The 22,490-nt window shown below is 29.4% G+C and overlaps 1 protein-coding gene across 1 annotated transcript in view; it reads left to right on the forward strand.

The window, feature by feature from the left end:
- The window catches only part of LOC121570745, a 257,249-nt gene that overhangs the window by 92,122 nt on the left and 142,637 nt on the right, over positions 1-22,490 (forward strand). Inside the window, 1 exon segment of the mRNA XM_045221082.1 lies at positions 18,866-18,912. Coding sequence (XP_045077017.1) covers positions 18,866-18,912 — 47 coding nt within the window.

Below are 22,490 nucleotides of genomic sequence, written 5' to 3' on the forward strand. Positions count from 1 at the left end.
CTGACTAAATAATAACTATTAAAGGTTAAACCATTAATAATGATGCTGACTAAATAACAAGTATTAAAGGTTACACAATTCACAATGATGCTGACTAAATAATAACTATTAAAGGTTAAACCATTCATAATGATGCTGACTAAATATCAAGTATTAAAGGTTAAACCATTCATAATGATGCTGACTAAATATCAATTATTAAAGGTTAAACCATTCATAATTATACTGACTAAATAACAACTACTAAAGGTTAAACCATTCACAATGATGCTGAGTAAATAACTATTAAAGGTTAAACCATTCATATTGATGCTGACTAAATAATAACTGTTAAAGGTTAAACCATTCATATTGATGCTCACTAAATAAAAACTATTAAAGGTTAAACCATTCATAATGATGCTGACTGAATAACAATTATTAAAGGTTACACCATTCATAATTATGCTGACTAAATAACTACTATTAAAGGTTACAACATTCATAATGATGCTGACTAAATAACTACTCCTAAAGGTTAAACCATTCATATTGATGCTGACTAAATAATAACTATTAAAGGTTAAACCATTCTTAATGATGCTGACTGAGTAACAACTATTAAAGGTTACGCCATTCATAATCATGCTGACTAAATAACAACTATTAATGGTTAAACCATTCATAATGATAATGACTACATAACAAGTATTAAAGGTTAAACCATTCATAATGATGCTGACTAAATAATAACTATTAAAGGTTAAACCATTCTTAATGATGCTGACTGAGTAACAACTATTAAAGGTTACGCCATTCATAATCATGCTGACTAAATAACAACTATTAATGGTTAAACCATTCACAATGATGCTGAGTAAATAAAAACTATTAAAGGGTAAACCATTCATAATGATGCTGACAAAATAACAAGTGTTAAAGGTTAAACCATTCATATTGATGCTGACTAAATAATAACTATTAAAGTTTAAACCATTCATAATGATGCTGACTGAATAACAAGTATTAAAGGTTACAACATTCATAATGATGCTGACTAAATAATAACAATTAAAGGTTAAACCATTCATAATGATGCTGACTAAATAACAACTATTAATAAAGGTTAAACCATTCATAATGACGCTGACTAACAACTATTAAAGATTAAACCATTCATAATGATGTTGACTAAATAACAACTATTAAAGGTTACACAAATCACAATTATGCTGACTAAATAATAACTATTAAAGGTTAAACCATTAATAATGATGCTGACTAAATAACAAGTATTAAAGGTTACACAATTCACAATGATGCTGACTAAATAATAACTATTAAAGGTTAAACCATTCATAATGATGCTGACTAAATATCAAGTATTAAAGGTTAAACCATTCATAATGATGCTGACTAAATATCAATTATTAAAGGTTAAACCATTCATAATTATACTGACTAAATAACAACTACTAAAGGTTAAACCATTCACAATGATGCTGAGTAAATAACTATTAAAGGTTAAACCATTCATATTGATGCTGACTAAATAATAACTGTTAAAGGTTAAACCATTCATATTGATGCTCACTAAATAAAAACTATTAAAGGTTAAACCATTCATAATGATGCTGACTGAATAACAATTATTAAAGGTTACACCATTCATAATTATGCTGACTAAATAACTACTATTAAAGGTTACAACATTCATAATGATGCTGACTAAATAACTACTCCTAAAGGTTAAACCATTCATATTGATGCTGACTAAATAATAACTATTAAAGGTTAAACCCTTCTTAATGATGCTGACTGAGTAACAACTATTAAAGGTTACGCCATTCATAATCATGCTGACTAAATAACAACTATTAATGGTTAAACCATTCATAATGATAATGACTAAATAACAACTATTAATAAAGGTTACACAATTCACAATGATGCTGACTAAATAATAACTACTAAAGGTTAAACCATTCACAATGATGCTGAGTAAATAACAACTATTAAAGGTTAAACCATTCATAATGATGCTGACTAAATAATAACTATTAAAGGTTAAACCATTAATAATGATGCTGACTAAATATCAATTATTAAAGGTTAAACCATTCATAATGATAATGACTACATAACAAGTATTAAAGGTTAAACCATTCATAATGATGCTGACTAAATAATAACTATTAAAGGTTAAACCATTCTTAATGATGCTGACTGAGTAACAACTATTAAAGGTTACGCCATTCATAATCATGCTGACTAAATAACAACTATTAATGGTTAAACCATTCACAATGATGCTGAGTAAATAAAAACTATTAAAGGGTAAACCATTCATAATGATGCTGACAAAATAACAAGTGTTAAAGGTTAAACCATTCATATTGATGCTGACTAAATAACAAATATTAAAGGTTAAACCATTCATAATGATGCTGACTAAATAACAACTATTAATGGTTAAACCATTCATAATGATAATGACTAAATAACAACTATTAATAAAGGTTAAACCATTCATAATGACGCTGACTAACAACTATTAAAGATTAAACCATTCATAATGATGTTGACTAAATAACAAGTATTAAAGGTTACACAATTCACAATGATGCTGACTAAATAATAACTATTAAAGGTTAAACCATTCATATTGATGCTGACTAAATATTAACTGTTAAAGGTTAAACCATTCATATCGATGCTCACTAAATAATAACTATTAAAGGTTAAACCATTCATAATGATGCTGACTGAATAACAATTATTAAAGGTTACACCATTCATAATTATGCTGACTAAATAACTACTATTAAAGGTTACAACATTCATAATGATGCTGACTAAATAACTACTCTTAAAGGTTAAACCATTCATATTGATGCTGACTAAATAATAACTATTAAAGGTTAAACCATTCTTAATGATGCTGACTGAGTAACAACTATTAAAGGTTACGCCATTCATAATCATGCTGACTAAATAACAACTATTAATGGTTAAACCATTCATAATGATAATGACTAAATAACAACTATTAATAAAGGTTACACAATTCACAATGATGCTGACTAAATAATAACTACTAAAGGTTAAACCATTCACAATGATGCTGACTAAATAATAACTATTAAAGGTTAAACCATTAATAATGATGCTGACTAAATATCAATTATTAAAGGTTAAACCATTCACAATGATGCTGAGTAAATAACAATTATTAAAGGTTAAACCATTCATAATGATACTGACTAAATAACAACTACTAAAGGTTAAACCATTCACAATGATGCTGAGTAAATAACAACTATTAAAGGTTAAACCATTCATATTGTTGCTGACTAAATAATAACTGTTAAAGGTTAAACCATTCATATTGATGCTCACTAAATAATAACTATTAAAGGTTAAACCATTCATAATGATGCTGACTGAATAACAATTATTAAATGTTACACCATTCATAATTATGCTGACTAAATAACTACTATTAAAGGTTACAACATTCATAATGATGCTGACTAAATAACTACTCTTAAAGGTTAAACCATTCATATTGATGCTGACTAAATAATAACTATTAAAGGTTAAACCATTCTTAATGATGCTGAGTAACAACTATTAAAGGTTTCGCCATTCATAATCATGCTGACTAAATAACAACTATTAATGGTTAAACCATTCATAATGATAATGCCTAAATAACAACTATTAATAAATGTTACACAATTCACAATGATGCTGACTAAATAATAACTACTAAAGGTTAAACCATTCACAATGATGCTGAGTAAATAACAACTATTAAAGGTTAAACCATTCATAATGATGCTGACTAAATAACAACTATTAAAGGTTGAACCATTAATAATGATGCTGACTAAATATCAATTATTAAAGGTTAAACCATTCATAATGATAATGACTAAATAACAAGTATTAAACGTTAAACCATTCATAATGATGCTGACTAAATATCAATTATTAAAGGTTAAACCATTCATAATGATACTGACTAAATAACAACTACTAAAGGTTAAACCATTCACAATGATGCTGAGTAAATAAAAACTATTAAAGGTTAAACCATTCATAATGATGCTGACAAAATAACAAGTGTTAAAGGTTAAACCATTCATATTGATGCTGACTAAATAATAACTATTAAAGGTTAAACCATTCATATTGATGCTGACTAAATAATAACTATTAAAGGTTAAACCATTCATAATGATGCTGACTGAATAACAACTATTAAAGGTTACAACATTCATAATCATGCTGACTAAATAACAACTATTAATGGTTAAACCATTCATAATGATAATGACTAAATAACAACTATTAATAAAGGTTACACAATTCACAATGATGCTGACTAAATAATAACTACTAAAGGTTAAACCATTCACAATGATGCTGAGTAAATAACAACTATTAAAGGTTAAACCATTCATAATGATGCTGACTAAATAACAATTATTAAAGGTTACAACATTCATAATCATGCTGACTAAATAACAACTATTAATGGTTAAACCATTCATAATGATAATGACTAAATAACAACTATTAATAAAGGTTACACAATTCACAATGATGCTGACTAAATAATAACTACTAAAGGTTAAACCATTCACAATGATGCTGACTAAATATCAATTATTAAAGGTTAAACCATTCATAATGATAATGACTAAATAACAAGTATTAAACGTTAAACCATTCATAATGATGCTGACTAAATATCAATTATTAAAGGTTACAACATTCATAATGATGCTGACTAAATAACTACTCTTAAAGGTTAAACCATTCATATTGATGCTGACTAAATAATAACTATTAAAGGTTAAACAATTCTTAATGATGCTGACTGAGTAACAACTATTAAAGGTTTCGCCATTCATAATCATGCTGACTAAATAACAACTATTAATGGTTAAACCATTCATAATGATGCTGACTAAATATCAATTATTAAAGGTTACACAATTCACAATGATGCTGACTAAATAATAACGATTAAAGGTTAAACCATTCATAATGATGCTGACTAAATATCAAGTATTAAAGGTTAAACCATTCATAATGATGCTGACTAAATAACAATTATTAAAGGTTAAACCATTCATAATGATACTGACTAAATAACAACTACTAAAGGTTAAACCATTCACAATGATGCTGAGTAAATGACAACTATTAAAGGTTAAACCATTCATATTGATGCTGACTAAATAATAACTGTTAAAGGTTAAACCATTCATATTGATGCTCACTAAATAATAACTATTAAAGGTTAAACCATTCATAATGATGCTGACTGAATAACAATTATTAAAGGTTACACCATTCATAATTATGCTGACTAAATAACTACTATTAAAGGTTACAACATTCATAATGATGCTGACTAAATAACTACTCTTAAAGGTTAAACCATTCATATTGATGCTGACTAAATAATAACTATTAAAGGTTAAACCATTCTTAATGATGCTGACTGAGTAACAACTATTAAAGGTTTCGCCATTCATAATCATGCTGACTAAATAACAACTATTAATGGTTAAACCATTCATAATGATAATGCCTAAATAACAACTATTAATAAATGTTACACAATTCACAATGATGCTGACTAAATAATAACTACTAAAGGTTAAACCATTCACAATGATGCTGAGTAAATAACAACTATTAAAGGTTAAACCATTCATAATGATGCTGACTAAATAATAACTATTAAAGGTTAAACCATTAATAATGATGCTGACTAAATATCAATTATTAAAGGTTAAACCATTCATAATGATAATGACTAAATAACAAGTATTAAACGTTAAACCATTCATAATGATGCTGACTAAATATCAATTATTAAAGGTTAAACCATTCATAATGATACTGACTAAATAACAACTACTAAAGGTTAAACCATTCACAATGATGCTGAGTAAATAAAAACTATTAAAGGTTAAACCATTCATAATGATGCTGACAAAATAACAAGTGTTAAATGTTAAACCATTCATATTGATGCTGACTAAATAATAACTATTAAAGGTTAAACCATTCATAATGATGCTGACTGAATAACAACTATTAAAGGTTACAACATTCATAATGATGCTGACTAAATAATAACAATTAAAGGTTAAACCATTCATAATGATGCTGACTAAATAACAACTATTAAAGGTTAAACCATTCATAATGATGCTGACTAAATAACAACTATTAATGGTTAAACCATTCATTATGATAATGACTAAATAACAACTATTAATAAAGGTTAAACCATTCATAATGACGCTGACTAAAAACTATTAAAGGTTAAACCATTCATAATGATGTTGACTAAATAACAACTATTAAAGGTTAAACAATTTACAATTATGCTGACTAAATAATAACTATTAAAGGTTAAACCATGAATAATGATGCTGACTAAATAACAAGTATTAAAGGTTACACAATTCACAATGATGCTGACTAAATAATAACTATTAAAAGTTAAACCATTCATAATGATGCTGACTAAATAGCAAGTATTAAAGGTAAACCATTCATAATGATGCTGACTAAATATCAATTATTAATGGTTAAACCATTCATAATGATACTGACAAAATAACAACTACTAAAGGTTAAACCATTCACAATGATGCTGAGTAAATAACAACTATTAAAGGTTAAACCATTCATATTGATGCTGACTAAATAATAACTGTTAAAGGTTAAACCATTCATATTGATGCTCACTAAATAATAACTATTAAAGGTTAAACCATTAATAATGATGCTGACTAAATAACAAGTATTAAAGGTTACACAATTCACAATGATGCTGACTAAATAATAACTATTAAAGGTTAAACCATTCATAATGATGCTGACTAAATATCAAGTATTAAAGGTTAAACCATTCATAATGATGCTGACTAAATATCAATTATTAAAGGTTAAACCATTCATAATTATACTGACTAAATAACAACTACTAAAGGTTAAACCATTCACAATGATGCTGAGTAAATAACTATTAAAGGTTAAACCATTCATATTGATGCTGACTAAATAATAACTGTTAAAGGTTAAACCATTCATATTGATGCTCACTAAATAAAAACTATTAAAGGTTAAACCATTCATAATGATGCTGACTGAATAACAATTATTAAAGGTTACACCATTCATAATTATGCTGACTAAATAACTACTATTAAAGGTTACAACATTCATAATGATGCTGACTAAATAACTACTCCTAAAGGTTAAACCATTCATATTGATGCTGACTAAATAATAACTATTAAAGGTTAAACCCTTCTTAATGATGCTGACTGAGTAACAACTATTAAAGGTTACGCCATTCATAATCATGCTGACTAAATAACAACTATTAATGGTTAAACCATTCATAATGATAATGACTAAATAACAACTATTAATAAAGGTTACACAATTCACAATGATGCTGACTAAATAATAACTACTAAAGGTTAAACCATTCACAATGATGCTGAGTAAATAACAACTATTAAAGGTTAAACCATTCATAATGATGCTGACTAAATAATAACTATTAAAGGTTAAACCATTAATAATGATGCTGACTAAATATCAATTATTAAAGGTTAAACCATTCATAATGATAATGACTACATAACAAGTATTAAAGGTTAAACCATTCATAATGATGCTGACTAAATAACAACTATTAAAGGTTAAACCATTCATAATGATGCTGACTAAATAACAACTATTAATGGTTAAACCATTCATTATGATAATGACTAAATAACAACTATTAATAAAGGTTAAACCATTCATAATGACGCTGACTAAAACTATTAAAGGTTAAACCATTCATAATGATGTTGACTAAATAACAACTATTAAAGGTTAAACAATTCACAATTATGCTGACTAAATAATAACTATTAAAGGTTAAACCATGAATAATGATGCTGACTAAATAACAAGTATTAAAGGTTACACAATTCACAATGATGCTGACTAAATAATAACTATTAAAAGTTAAACCATTCATAATGATGCTGACTAAATAGCAAGTATTAAAGGTAAACCATTCATAATGATGCTGACTAAATATCAATTATTAATGGTTAAACCATTCATAATGATACTGACAAAATAACAACTACTAAAGGTTAAACCATTCACAATGATGCTGAGTAAATAACAACTATTAAAGGTTAAACCATTCATATTGATGCTGACTAAATAATAACTGTTAAAGGTTAAACCATTCATATTGATGCTCACTAAATAATAACTATTAAAGGTTAAACCATTAATAATGATGCTGACTAAATAACAAGTATTAAAGGTTACACAATTCACAATGATGCTGACTAAATAATAACTATTAAAGGTTAAACCATTCATAATGATGCTGACTAAATATCAAGTATTAAAGGTTAAACCATTCATAATGATGCTGACTAAATATCAATTATTAAAGGTTAAACCATTCATAATTATACTGACTAAATAACAACTACTAAAGGTTAAACCATTCACAATGATGCTGAGTAAATAACTATTAAAGGTTAAACCATTCATATTGATGCTGACTAAATAATAACTGTTAAAGGTTAAACCATTCATATTGATGCTCACTAAATAAAAACTATTAAAGGTTAAACCATGCATAATGATGCTGACTGAATAACAATTATTAAAGGTTACACCATTCATAATTATGCTGACTAAATAACTACTATTAAAGGTTACAACATTCATAATGATGCTGACTAAATAACTACTCCTAAAGGTTAAACCATTCATATTGATGCTGACTAAATAATAACTATTAAAGGTTAAACCCTTCTTAATGATGCTGACTGAGTAACAACTATTAAAGGTTACGCCATTCATAATCATGCTGACTAAATAACAACTATTAATGGTTAAACCATTCATAATGATAATGACTAAATAACAACTATTAATAAAGGTTACACAATTCACAATGATGCTGACTAAATAATAACTACTAAAGGTTAAACCATTCACAATGATGCTGAGTAAATAACAACTATTAAAGGTTAAACCATTCATAATGATGCTGACTAAATAATAACTATTAAAGGTTAAACCATTAATAATGATGCTGACTAAATATCAATTATTAAAGGTTAAACCATTCATAATGATAATGACTACATAACAAGTATTAAAGGTTAAACCATTCATAATGATGCTGACTAAATAATAACTATTAAAGGTTAAACCATTCTTAATGATGCTGACTGAGTAACAACTATTAAAGGTTACGCCATTCATAATCATGCTGACTAAATAACAACTATTAATGGTTAAACCATTCACAATGATGCTGAGTAAATAAAAACTATTAAAGGGTAAACCATTCATAATGATGCTGACAAAATAACAAGTGTTAAAGGTTAAACCATTCATATTGATGCTGACTAAATAACAAATATTAAAGGTTAAACCATTCATAATGATGCTGACTAAATAACAACTATTAATGGTTAAACCATTCATAATGATGCTGACTAAATAATAACAATTAAAGGTTAAACCATTCATAATGATGCTGACTAAATAACAACTATTAATAAAGGTTAAACCATTCATAATGACGCTGACTAACAACTATTAAAGATTAAACCATTCATAATGATGTTGACTAAATAACAACTATTAAATGTTACACAAATCACAATTATGCTGACTAAATAATAACTATTAAAGGTTAAACCATTAATAATGATGCTGACTAAATAACAAGTATTAAAGGTTACACAATTCACAATGATGCTGACTAAATAATAACTATTAAAGGTTAAACCATTCATAATGATGCTGACTAAATATCAAGTATTAAAGGTTAAACCATTCATAATGATGCTGACTAAATATCAATTATTAAAGGTTAAACCATTCATAATTATACTGACTAAATAACAACTACTAAAGGTTAAACCATTCACAATGATGCTGAGTAAATAACTATTAAAGGTTAAACCATTCATATTGATGCTGACTAAATAATAACTGTTAAAGGTTAAACCATTCATATTGATGCTCACTAAATAAAAACTATTAAAGGTTAAACCATTCATAATGATGCTGACTGAATAACAATTATTAAAGGTTACACCATTCATAATTATGCTGACTAAATAACTACTATTAAAGGTTACAACATTCATAATGATGCTGACTAAATAACTACTCCTAAAGGTTAAACCATTCATATTGATGCTGACTAAATAATAACTATTAAAGGTTAAACCATTCTTAATGATGCTGACTGAGTAACAACTATTAAAGGTTACGCCATTCATAATCATGCTGACTAAATAACAACTATTAATGGTTAAACCATTCATAATGATAATGACTAAATAACAACTATTAATAAAGGTTACACAATTCACAATGATGCTGACTAAATAATAACTACTAAAGGTTAAACCATTCACAATGATGCTGAGTAAATAACAACTATTAAAGGTTAAACCATTCATAATGATGCTGACTAAATAATAACTATTAAAGGTTAAACCATTAATAATGATGCTGACTAAATATCAATTATTAAAGGTTAAACCATTCATAATGATAATGACTACATAACAAGTATTAAAGGTTAAACCATTCATAATGATGCTGACTAAATAATAACTATTAAAGGTTAAACCATTCTTAATGATGCTGACTGAGTAACAACTATTAAAGGTTACGCCATTCATAATCATGCTGACTAAATAACAACTATTAATGGTTAAACCATTCACAATGATGCTGAGTAAATAAAAACTATTAAAGGGTAAACCATTCATAATGATGCTGACAAAATAACAAGTGTTAAAGGTTAAACCATTCATATTGATGCTGACTAAATAACAAATATTAAAGGTTAAACCATTCATAATGATGCTGACTAAATAACAACTATTAATGGTTAAACCATTCATAATGATAATGACTAAATAACAACTATTAATAAAGGTTAAACCATTCATAATGACGCTGACTAACAACTATTAAAGATTAAACCATTCATAATGATGTTGACTAAATAACAAGTATTAAAGGTTACACAATTCACAATGATGCTGACTAAATAATAACTATTAAAGGTTAAACCATTCATATTGATGCTGACTAAATATTAACTGTTAAAGGTTAAACCATTCATATCGATGCTCACTAAATAATAACTATTAAAGGTTAAACCATTCATAATGATGCTGACTGAATAACAATTATTAAAGGTTACACCATTCATAATTATGCTGACTAAATAACTACTATTAAAGGTTACAACATTCATAATGATGCTGACTAAATAACTACTCTTAAAGGTTAAACCATTCATATTGATGCTGACTAAATAATAACTATTAAAGGTTAAACCATTCTTAATGATGCTGACTGAGTAACAACTATTAAAGGTTACGCCATTCATAATCATGCTGACTAAATGTCAACTATTAATGGTTAAACCATTCATAATGATAATGACTAAATAACAACTATTAATAAAGGTTACACAATTCACAATGATGCTGACTAAATAATAACTACTAAAGGTTAAACCATTCACAATGATGCTGACTAAATAATAACTATTAAAGGTTAAACCATTAATAATGATGCTGACTAAATATCAATTATTAAAGGTTAAACCATTCACAATGATGCTGAGTAAATAACAATTATTAAAGGTTAAACCATTCATAATGATACTGACTAAATAACAACTACTAAAGGTTAAACCATTCACAATGATGCTGAGTAAATAACAACTATTAAAGGTTAAACCATTCATATTGTTGCTGACTAAATAATAACTGTTAAAGGTTAAACCATTCATATTGATGCTCACTAAATAATAACTATTAAAGGTTAAACCATTCATAATGATGCTGACTGAATAACAATTATTAAAGGTTACACCATTCATAATTATGCTGACTAAATAACTACTATTAAAGGTTACAACATTCATAATGATGCTGACTAAATAACTACTCTTAAAGGTTAAACCATTCATATTGATGCTGACTAAATAATAACTATTAAAGGTTAAACCATTCTTAATGATGCTGAGTAACAACTATTAAAGGTTTCGCCATTCATAATCATGCTGACTAAATAACAACTATTAATGGTTAAACCATTCATAATGATAATGCCTAAATAACAACTATTAATAAATGTTACACAATTCACAATGATGCTGACTAAATAATAACTACTAAAGGTTAAACCATTCACAATGATGCTGAGTAAATAACAACTATTAAAGGTTAAACCATTCATAATGATGCTGACTAAATAACAACTATTAAAGGTTGAACCATTAATAATGATGCTGACTAAATATCAATTATTAAAGGTTAAACCATTCATAATGATAATGACTAAATAACAAGTATTAAACGTTAAACCATTCATAATGATGCTGACTAAATATCAATTATTAAAGGTTAAACCATTCATAATGATACTGACTAAATAACAACTACTAAAGGTTAAACCATTCACAATGATGCTGAGTAAATAAAAACTATTAAAGGTTAAACCATTCATAATGATGCTGACAAAATAACAAGTGTTAAAGGTTAAACCATTCATATTGATGCTGACTAAATAATAACTATTAAAGGTTAAACCATTCATATTGATGCTGACTAAATAATAACTATTAAAGGTTAAACCATTCATAATGATGCTGACTGAATAACAACTATTAAAGGTTACAACATTCATAATCATGCTGACTAAATAACAACTATTAATGGTTAAACCATTCATAATGATAATGACTAAATAACAACTATTAATAAAGGTTACACAATTCACAATGATGCTGACTAAATAATAACTACTAAAGGTTAAACCATTCACAATGATGCTGAGTAAATAACAACTATTAAAGGTTAAACCATTCATAATGATGCTGACTAAATAACAATTATTAAAGGTTACAACATTCATAATCATGCTGACTAAATAACAACTATTAATGGTTAAACCATTCATAATGATAATGACTAAATAACAACTATTAATAAAGGTTACACAATTCACAATGATGCTGACTAAATAATAACTACTAAAGGTTAAACCATTCACAATGATGCTGACTAAATATCAATTATTAAAGGTTAAACCATTCATAATGATAATGACTAAATAACAAGTATTAAACGTTAAACCATTCATAATGATGCTGACTAAATATCAATTATTAAAGGTTACAACATTCATAATGATGCTGACTAAATAACTACTCTTAAAGGTTAAACCATTCATATTGATGCTGACTAAATAATAACTATTAAAGGTTAAACAATTCTTAATGATGCTGACTGAGTAACAACTATTAAAGGTTTCGCCATTCATAATCATGCTGACTAAATAACAACTATTAATGGTTAAACCATTCATAATGATAATGACTAAATAACAACTTTTAATAAAGGTTACACAATTCACAATGATGCTGACTAAATAATAACTACTAAAGGTTAAACCATTCACAATGATGCTGAGTAAATAACAACTATTAAAGGTTAAACCATTCATAATGATGCTGACTAAATAATAACTATTAAAGGTTAAACCATTAATAATGATGCTGACTAAATATCAATTATTAAAGGTTAAATCATTCATAATGATAATGACTAAATAACAAGTATTAAACGTTAAACCATTCATAATGATGCTGACTAAATATCAATTATTAAAGGTTACACAATTCACAATGATGCTGACTAAATAATAACGATTAAAGGTTAAACCATTCATAATGATGCTGACTAAATATCAAGTATTAAAGGTTAAACCATTCATAATGATGCTGACTAAATAACAATTATTAAAGGTTAAACCATTCATAATGATACTGACTAAATAACAACTACTAAAGGTTAAACCATTCACAATGATGCTGAGTAAATGACAACTATTAAAGGTTAAACCATTCATATTGATGCTGACTAAATAATAACTGTTAAAGGTTAAACCATTCATATTGATGCTCACTAAATAATAACTATTAAAGGTTAAACCATTCATAATGATGCTGACTGAATAACAATTATTAAAGGTTACACCATTCATAATTATGCTGACTAAATAACTACTATTAAAGGTTACAACATTCATAATGATGCTGACTAAATAACTATTCTTAAAGGTTAAACCATTCATATTGATGCTGACTAAATAATAACTATTAAAGGTTAAACCATTCTTAATGATGCTGACTGAGTAACAACTATTAAAGGTTTCGCCATTCATAATCATGCTGACTAAATAACAACTATTAATGGTTAAACCATTCATAATGATAATGCCTAAATAACAAGTATTAAACGTTAAACCATTCATAATGATGCTGACTAAATATCAATTATTAAAGGTTAAACCATTCATAATGATACTGACTAAATAACAACTACTAAAGGTTAAACCATTCACAATGATGCTGAGTAAATAAAAACTATTAAAGGTTAAACCATTCATAATGATGCTGACAAAATAACAAGTGTTAAATGTTAAACCATTCATATTGATGCTGACTAAATAATAACTATTAAAGGTTAAACCATTCATATTGATGCTGACTAAATAATAACTATTAAAGGTTAAACCATTCATAATGATGCTGACTGAATAACAACTATTAAAGGTTACAACATTCATAATGATGCTGACTAAATAATAACAATTAAAGGTTAAACCATTCATAATGATGCTGACTAAATAACAACTATTAAAGGTTAAACCATTCATAATGATGCTGACTAAATAACAACTATTAATGGTTAAACCATTCATTATGATAATGACTAAATAACAACTATTAATAAAGGTTAAACCATTCATAATGACGCTGACTAAAAACTATTAAAGGTTAAACCATTCATAATGATGTTGACTAAATAACAACTATTAAAGGTTAAACAATTCACAATTATGCTGACTAAATAATAACTATTAAAGGTTAAACCATGAATAATGATGCTGACTAAATAACAAGTATTAAAGGTTACACAATTCACAATGATGCTGACTAAATAATAACTATTAAAAGTTAAACCATTCATAATGATGCTGACTAAATAGCAAGTATTAAAGGTAAACCATTCATAATGATGCTGACTAAATATCAATTATTAATGGTTAAACCATTCATAATGATACTGACTAAATAACAACTACTAAAGGTTAAACCATTCACAATGATGCTGAGTAAATAACAACTATTAAAGGTTAAACCATTCATATTGATGCTGACTAAATAATAACTGTTAAAGGTTAAACCATTCATATTGATGCTCACTAAATAATAACTATTAAAGGTTAAACCATTCATAATGATGCTGACTGAATAACAATTATTAAAGGTTACACCATTCATAATTATGCTGACTAAATAACTACTATTAAAGGTTACAACATTCATAATGATGCTGACTAAATAACTACTCTTAAAGGTTAAACCATTCATATTGATGCTGACTAAATAATAACTATTAAAGGTTAAACCATGCTTAATGATGCTGACTGAGTAACAACTATTAAAGGTTACACCATTCATAATCATGCTGACTAAATAACAACTATTAATAAAGGTTACACAATTCACAATGATGCTGACTAAATAATAACTATTAAAGGTTAAACCATTCATAATGATGCTGACTAAATAACAAGTATTAAAGGTTAAACCATTCATAATGATGCTGACTAAATGTCAATTATTAAAGGTTAAACCATTCATAATGATACTGACTAAATAATAACTACTAAAGGTTAAACCATTCACAATGATGCTGAGTAAATAACAACTATTAAAGGTTAAACCATTCATAATGATGCTGACTAAATAATAACTATTAAAGGTTAAACCATTAATAATGATGCTGACTAAATAACAAGTATTAAAGGTTAAACCATTCATAATGATGCTGACTAAATATCAATTATTAAAGGTTAAACCATTCATAATGATACTGACTAAATAACAACTACTAAAGGTTAAACCATTCACAATGATGCTGAGTAAATAACAACTATTAAAGGTTAAACCATTCATAATGATGCTGACAAAATAACAAGTGTTAAAGGTTAAACCATTCATATTGTTGCTGACTAAATAATAACTATTAAAGGTTAAACCATTCAAATTGATGCTGACTAAATAATAACTATTAAAGGTTAAACCATTCATAATGATGCTGACTGAATAACAACTATTAAAGGTTACACCATTCATAATCATGCTGACTACATATTACTATTAAAGGTTACAACATTCATAAATGATGCTGACTAAAGAACTACTATTAAAGGTTAAAACATTCATAATGATGCTGACTAAATAATAACAATTAAAGGTTAAATCATTCATAATGATGCAGACTAAATAACAACTATTAAAGGTTAAACCATTCATAATGATGCTGACTAAATAACAACTATTAATGGTTAAACCATTCATAATGATAATGACTAAATAACAACTACTAATAAAGGTTAAACCATTCATAATGACGCTGACTAACAATTATTAAAGGTTAAATCATTCATAATGATGTTGACTAAATAACAACTATTAAAGGTTACACAATTCACAATTATGCTGACTAAATAATAACTAGTAAAGGTTAAACCATTAATAATGATGCTGACTAAATAACAAGTATTAAAGGTTAAACCATTCATAATGATGCTGACTAAATATAAATTCTTAAATGTTAAACCATTCATATTGATGCTGACTAAATAATAACTATTAAAGGTTAAACCATTCATAATGATGCTGACTGAATAACAACTATTAAAGGTTACACCATTCATAATCATGCTGACTAAATAACTACTATTAAAAGTTAAACCATTCATAATGATGCTGACTAAATAATAAATATTAAAGGTTAAACCATTCATAATGATGCTGACAAAATAACAAGTGTTAAAGGTTAAACCATTCACATTGATGCTGACTAAATAATAACTATTAAAGGTTAAACCATTCATAATGATGCTGACTAAATAACAACTATTAAAGCTTAAACCATTCATAATGATGCTGACTAAATAACAACTATTAATGGTTAAATCATTCATATTGATGCTGACTTTGTAACAAATATTGTAAAGTTTAAACCATTCATACTAATTCTGATTAAATTATTTTGAGTGAGTTGAAAATTAAAATATTATAAAGCTCATTAATAAAAATTCTCATACATGTTTATAACATTTATAAAGCATTGTACCTGCAGGATTTAGGTAAAATGTTCTAATTTTAAAGAATACTTAAATCATGTTATAATATATAATATTTTAAAATATTAGAAAATATTTGAAGAAATAGTAGATATGTGTGTTATTACCTATCCACAACCATCTGAATGTGTTGCTATCCTCATAGAGCAGGTGTGTGGTACTGGTGGGAGGTTTTTGTTATGGTGTGTATCACTGTGACTATACGGGGGCCACAGTGATATTACGCCGTACAAAAACCCCTTTGCTCCTGTATGGACACATCAACACTGAACAGGTCAAATAAACACCCTCCACGACAATGGTACCAATGTAAACCTAATGAAACCTCACCATAAACATGATTTGGCCATAGCCATGATATTGGATTTTATACTGTGACATAAATCCATACATTTGCAAACAACTGTCACAAACTGACAATGGATACACCTTTAGTCACAAACAATAATAACAAACATTGAAGATTAATCCACCAACTCATAGAGAATATAATACCGTAAGAATCTGTAGTAATGCTACTATGTATAGTTTTAGCCATGGTTTTATGTTTCTCATACCTGACTGAGAGCAGACAGAGTCATATGGAATCCCTATGGAGATGTGAAGGAGGTGTTTTTGTGCTGGGGTATATCACTGTGATATGGGGTTTGGGGGCACAGTGAAATTAGGCTGTACAAAAACCTCAGTGACAAAACTTGTATTATATCTGCCTGAGGATAGGGACAATGGGGAGAAACCATACAATATTCTTCAAATCATCGTCTGATATTGATATAACCCCATTTTATATTGTTTTACATTTTCAAAAAGTATGTTTTGATAGAGTGATGTCACGACATGGACCTGAGCATCAGTTTTTAAAAGGTATACAAAACTGAATTCACAACGTATGTCCTTAAAAAATCAGGTGTATGATAATATTTCGATATTGCGTTATATGTTAATGTCTATTGGATTCTGTATCATGACTTTAAAGTTGCCTATTGAGGTGCAGGGTTTTTGTACAGGCAGTGAATGGAGACATAGCACTGTGATGCTTTTGACTACTGGAGTAAAGGGACACAAGTCACCGCAACTTACATTTATTACATCCATCAAATGTTTAATTTTCCCATTCTATTTTCTGTGTAGAAATAACATATGTTGTCTTGTGCGTTTTTCAGATGCAAAACGTCATTGAATAGACCTGTTCATAGTCCACTAAAGAAATTATTTACCTCAATTTGCTTATTTCCTTGAAAGTCAAACAGTTCCTCAATTTCTAGGTTCTGCTGTTGTAGAATAATGCAGAAGTTTGTTTCCTAAAGTCTTATAAATAGAAAACCCTTCGTTCCTCAGAAAAAAATGACAGTCTAAGAGAAAATGATCCATATTGTGGAAATATATTGTTGACCAAGTGTGACTATGTTAGAATGTAGTATCTATTTAGATTTTATTTTACAAACCTAATTACTTTGGTTTAGTGATGAATTTATCAAGATTAGTTGAAACCAATTGCTGTAAAGAGGGTAGTTTTTGTACTGCCTGGCATATGCCCTTGTCACACTGTGTTTAGCTACTTTGACTATTGGGGGAAAGGGACAATGGTCACAGTATCATCAGGTAAGACATCGTATTTTTTTCTTTTTTTATGCAGTTAAATGTATATGGTTTGTAGATAAATCATTGTTTTATGGAGGAACGTTGAAATTATAACTTGGATACTGTTGTTAGTGTAGCACACCTAGGTAGGGCAGTATTGCTTGGTCATCTCCTCACATACTTCTTTCACTGTTTGTGATTGGTGTTTAATTGGTTAATTATGTAGGCTTTGCTTTAAGTCGAAATTGACCCTATGAAAATGAAAATGTAGGAGTCAACACATAAACCAATTAAAGGTTATGATAATATGAGCAGAGTTCATCTTAGCCCATATTGAATTGAGTGTTAATTGTCATCACCATAATCCATATAAATCATTTAATTTAAATGATTTCAATTAATTGATATTAGAGGAACAGCATGTTATATTTTATGGTTGTTTTCACTGGTAAATGTGTCTGCAATTTAATGTGTTAATATGTACTTAATTGTGCCTTCCTGAATTATACCTTTTCTAAAATGTTTTTTCTATTCTACTAAGCCAGTTACTTAATGTTCGAATTATTAGCTTTTATTATTTCTTATTGTTGAGAAGGAACCTGCAAGTTATCCTGTAGATATGACTAATAAAACTTAGAGATAGTTATACCTCAAAGAATACAAGGCAACCTACTACATGGAACTAAATGGTGCCTTATAGTGCAAGGCTCCCTGCTAATAACGTCTACAGCATCGGTTGGAGGAGGGGAACTCTGGTGTGCCTGGTGGTCAGCCCGTCTCTCTGTGATGTCTACATCATGTGGAAGGTGGGCAGCGGCGAGTACCAGGAGGGGGTCACCAGCCCTCCTCAGAAAACCCCGGAAGGCAACTACTCTGTCACCAGCGTCTTCACCACCACCAAGGATAAGTGGGAGACAAACGTGCTTTTCACATGCGCCGTCAAGTACGCCGGCTCGGACAACAACACCGCACCTAAGGAGAGGAGTGTGTCGAAGTCCATGGGTAACTCATGTGTGTGTTGTGTCGTTGTGTTTCCTTATTGACTCCTCTGTGGGTCAGAATAGCCATTTACTAGGTGTGTCCCCTGTTGTCCTCTTTGATGTCATTCATTGTTGTCCTTGTTGCGTTAAAGACTAATACAGGTGTACAATACACATACACACGCACAACCACAGGCACACACACAGACACACACAGACATCATACCCCCCAAATAAGTTGAACCTCCCCTGTTATTATAATGGTGAAAGGTTAGCATGTCGTACCATGTCTTGGGGGTATGATATTTGGGCTACTACACAAACAATGTATTTTTCCACAATTTACAATAGGTTGGAATTATCTTCTATGTCATACAAGTCATTCATTTCATTCAAACGTAGGTCACTTTTCTAAGTTGTTGATTTGGTAACTTAAATCAGTGGTTCCCAACCGATGTGCAGGTGCACACTGGTGTGCCTTGAGAAACTCTGAGGTGTGCCTCAACTTTTCCTAATCTTAATTATTTTTTGGAACACTCAAAAAATGAATGCACATGGAACTTTGACTTGGGAGCACTAGTGGCGGTCAGATAATACATTAAATGGCACATGGTTACATCTGTATCGTTGTTTAAAGTCCAGTGCCCTCAGGCTGTTGTTATATTTGTATCATTTGAGGGGCACGCAACAAGGGGAAAGTCATTTGTATAATTTTACTTTGTCTGTGAAAACCATTTAAGCACAGGAAAGTATAATTGGGTTCAGACAGAGTCTTGTAGTTCTATGCATTGAATAACACATTCATAAATAACACTTTCATAAATAACACATTAATGAATGGCAAAACAGACAGTCATAAAATCAATCATAAGGAATAAGGTTTTGAAGTGTCTGTCCTATATCTAGGAGATACACTAAATGACCAAAAGTATGTGGACACCTGCTCGTAAAACATATAATTCCAAAATCATGGGCATTAAAATGGAGTTGGTCCCCCTTTTGCTGCTATAACATCCTCCACTCTTTTGGGAAGGCTTTCTATTAGATGTTGAACACTGCTGTTGGGACTAGCTTCCATTCAGCCACAAGAGCATTAGTGAGGTCGGGCACTGATGTTGGGCGATTAGGCCTGGCTCGCAGTCAGCGTTCCAATTCATCCCAAAGGTTTTCGATGGGGTTGAGATCAGGGCTTTGTGCAGGCCAGTCAAGTTCTTCCACACCGATCTCGACAAACAATTTCTGTATGGACCTCACTTTGTGCACTGGGGCATTGTCATGCTGAAACAGGAAAGGGCCTTCCCCAAACTGTTGCCACAAAGTTGGAAGCAGAATGTAATTGTATGCTGTAGCGTTAAGATTTCCCTTCACTGGAACTAAGGGGCTTAGCCCGAACCATGGAAAATAGCCGCAGACCATTATTCCTCCTACACCAAACTTTAAAGTTTACACAATGTATTCGGCAGGTAGCGTTCTCCTGGCATCCACCAAACCCAGATTCGTCCACCGGACTGCCAGATGGGGAAGCATGATTCATCACTCCAGAGAACGCGTTTCCACTGCTCCAGAGTCCAATGGCGGCAAGCTTTACACCACTCCAGCCGACACTTGGCATTGCGCATGGTGATCTTAGGTTTGTGTGTGGCTGCTCGACCATGTAAACCCATTTCATGAAGCTCCTGACAAACAGTTGTTGTTCTGACGTTGCTTCCAGATGTGAATGTTGCAACCGAGGACAGATTATTATTTCACGCACTGTGCGCTTCAGCACTCGGCGGTCTCTTTCTGTGAGCTTGTGTGGCTTACCACTTTGGGGCTAATTTGACAAACTGACTTGTTGGAAAGGTGGCATCCTATGATGGTGCCACGGTGAAAGTCACTGAGCACTTCAGTACGGGCCATTCTACTGCCAATGTTTGTCTATGGAGATTGCATGGATGTGAGCTCAATTTTATACACCTGTCAGCAACGAGCGTGGCTGAAATAGCCAAATCAATTAATTAGAAGGGTGTCCATATACTTTTGTATATACACTACCAGTCAAAAGTTTTAGAACACTTAGTCATTCAAGGGTTTTTCTTTATTTTTGCTATTATTCTACATTGTAGAATAATAGTGAAGACATCAAAACTATGGAATAACACATATGCAATCATGTAGTAACCAAAAAAGTGTTCAACAAATCAAAATATATTTTAGATTTGAGATTCTTCAAATAGTCACCCTATGCCTTGATGACAGCTGTGCACACTCTTGGAATTCTCTCAACCAGCTGCACCTGGAATGCTTTTCCAACAGTCTTGAAGGAGTTCCCACATATGCTGAGCACTTGTTGGCCGCTTTTCCTTCACTCTGCGGTCCGATTCATCCCAAAACATCTCAATTGGGTTTAGGTCGGGGGATTGTGGAGGCCAGGTCATCTGATGCAGCACTCCATCACTCTCCTTCTTGGTAAAATAGCCCTTACACAGCCTGGAGAGTGTTGGGTCATTGTCCTGTTGAAAAACAAATGATAGTCACACTAAGCCCAAACCAGATGGTATGGCATATCGCTGCAGAATGCTTTGGTAGCCACGCTGGTTAAGTGTGCCTTGAATTCTAAATAAATCACAGACAGTGTCA

Source organism: Coregonus clupeaformis, chromosome 7 (assembly GCF_020615455.1).
Source record: "Coregonus clupeaformis isolate EN_2021a chromosome 7, ASM2061545v1, whole genome shotgun sequence".
NCBI lineage: Eukaryota > Metazoa > Chordata > Actinopteri > Salmoniformes > Salmonidae > Coregonus > Coregonus clupeaformis.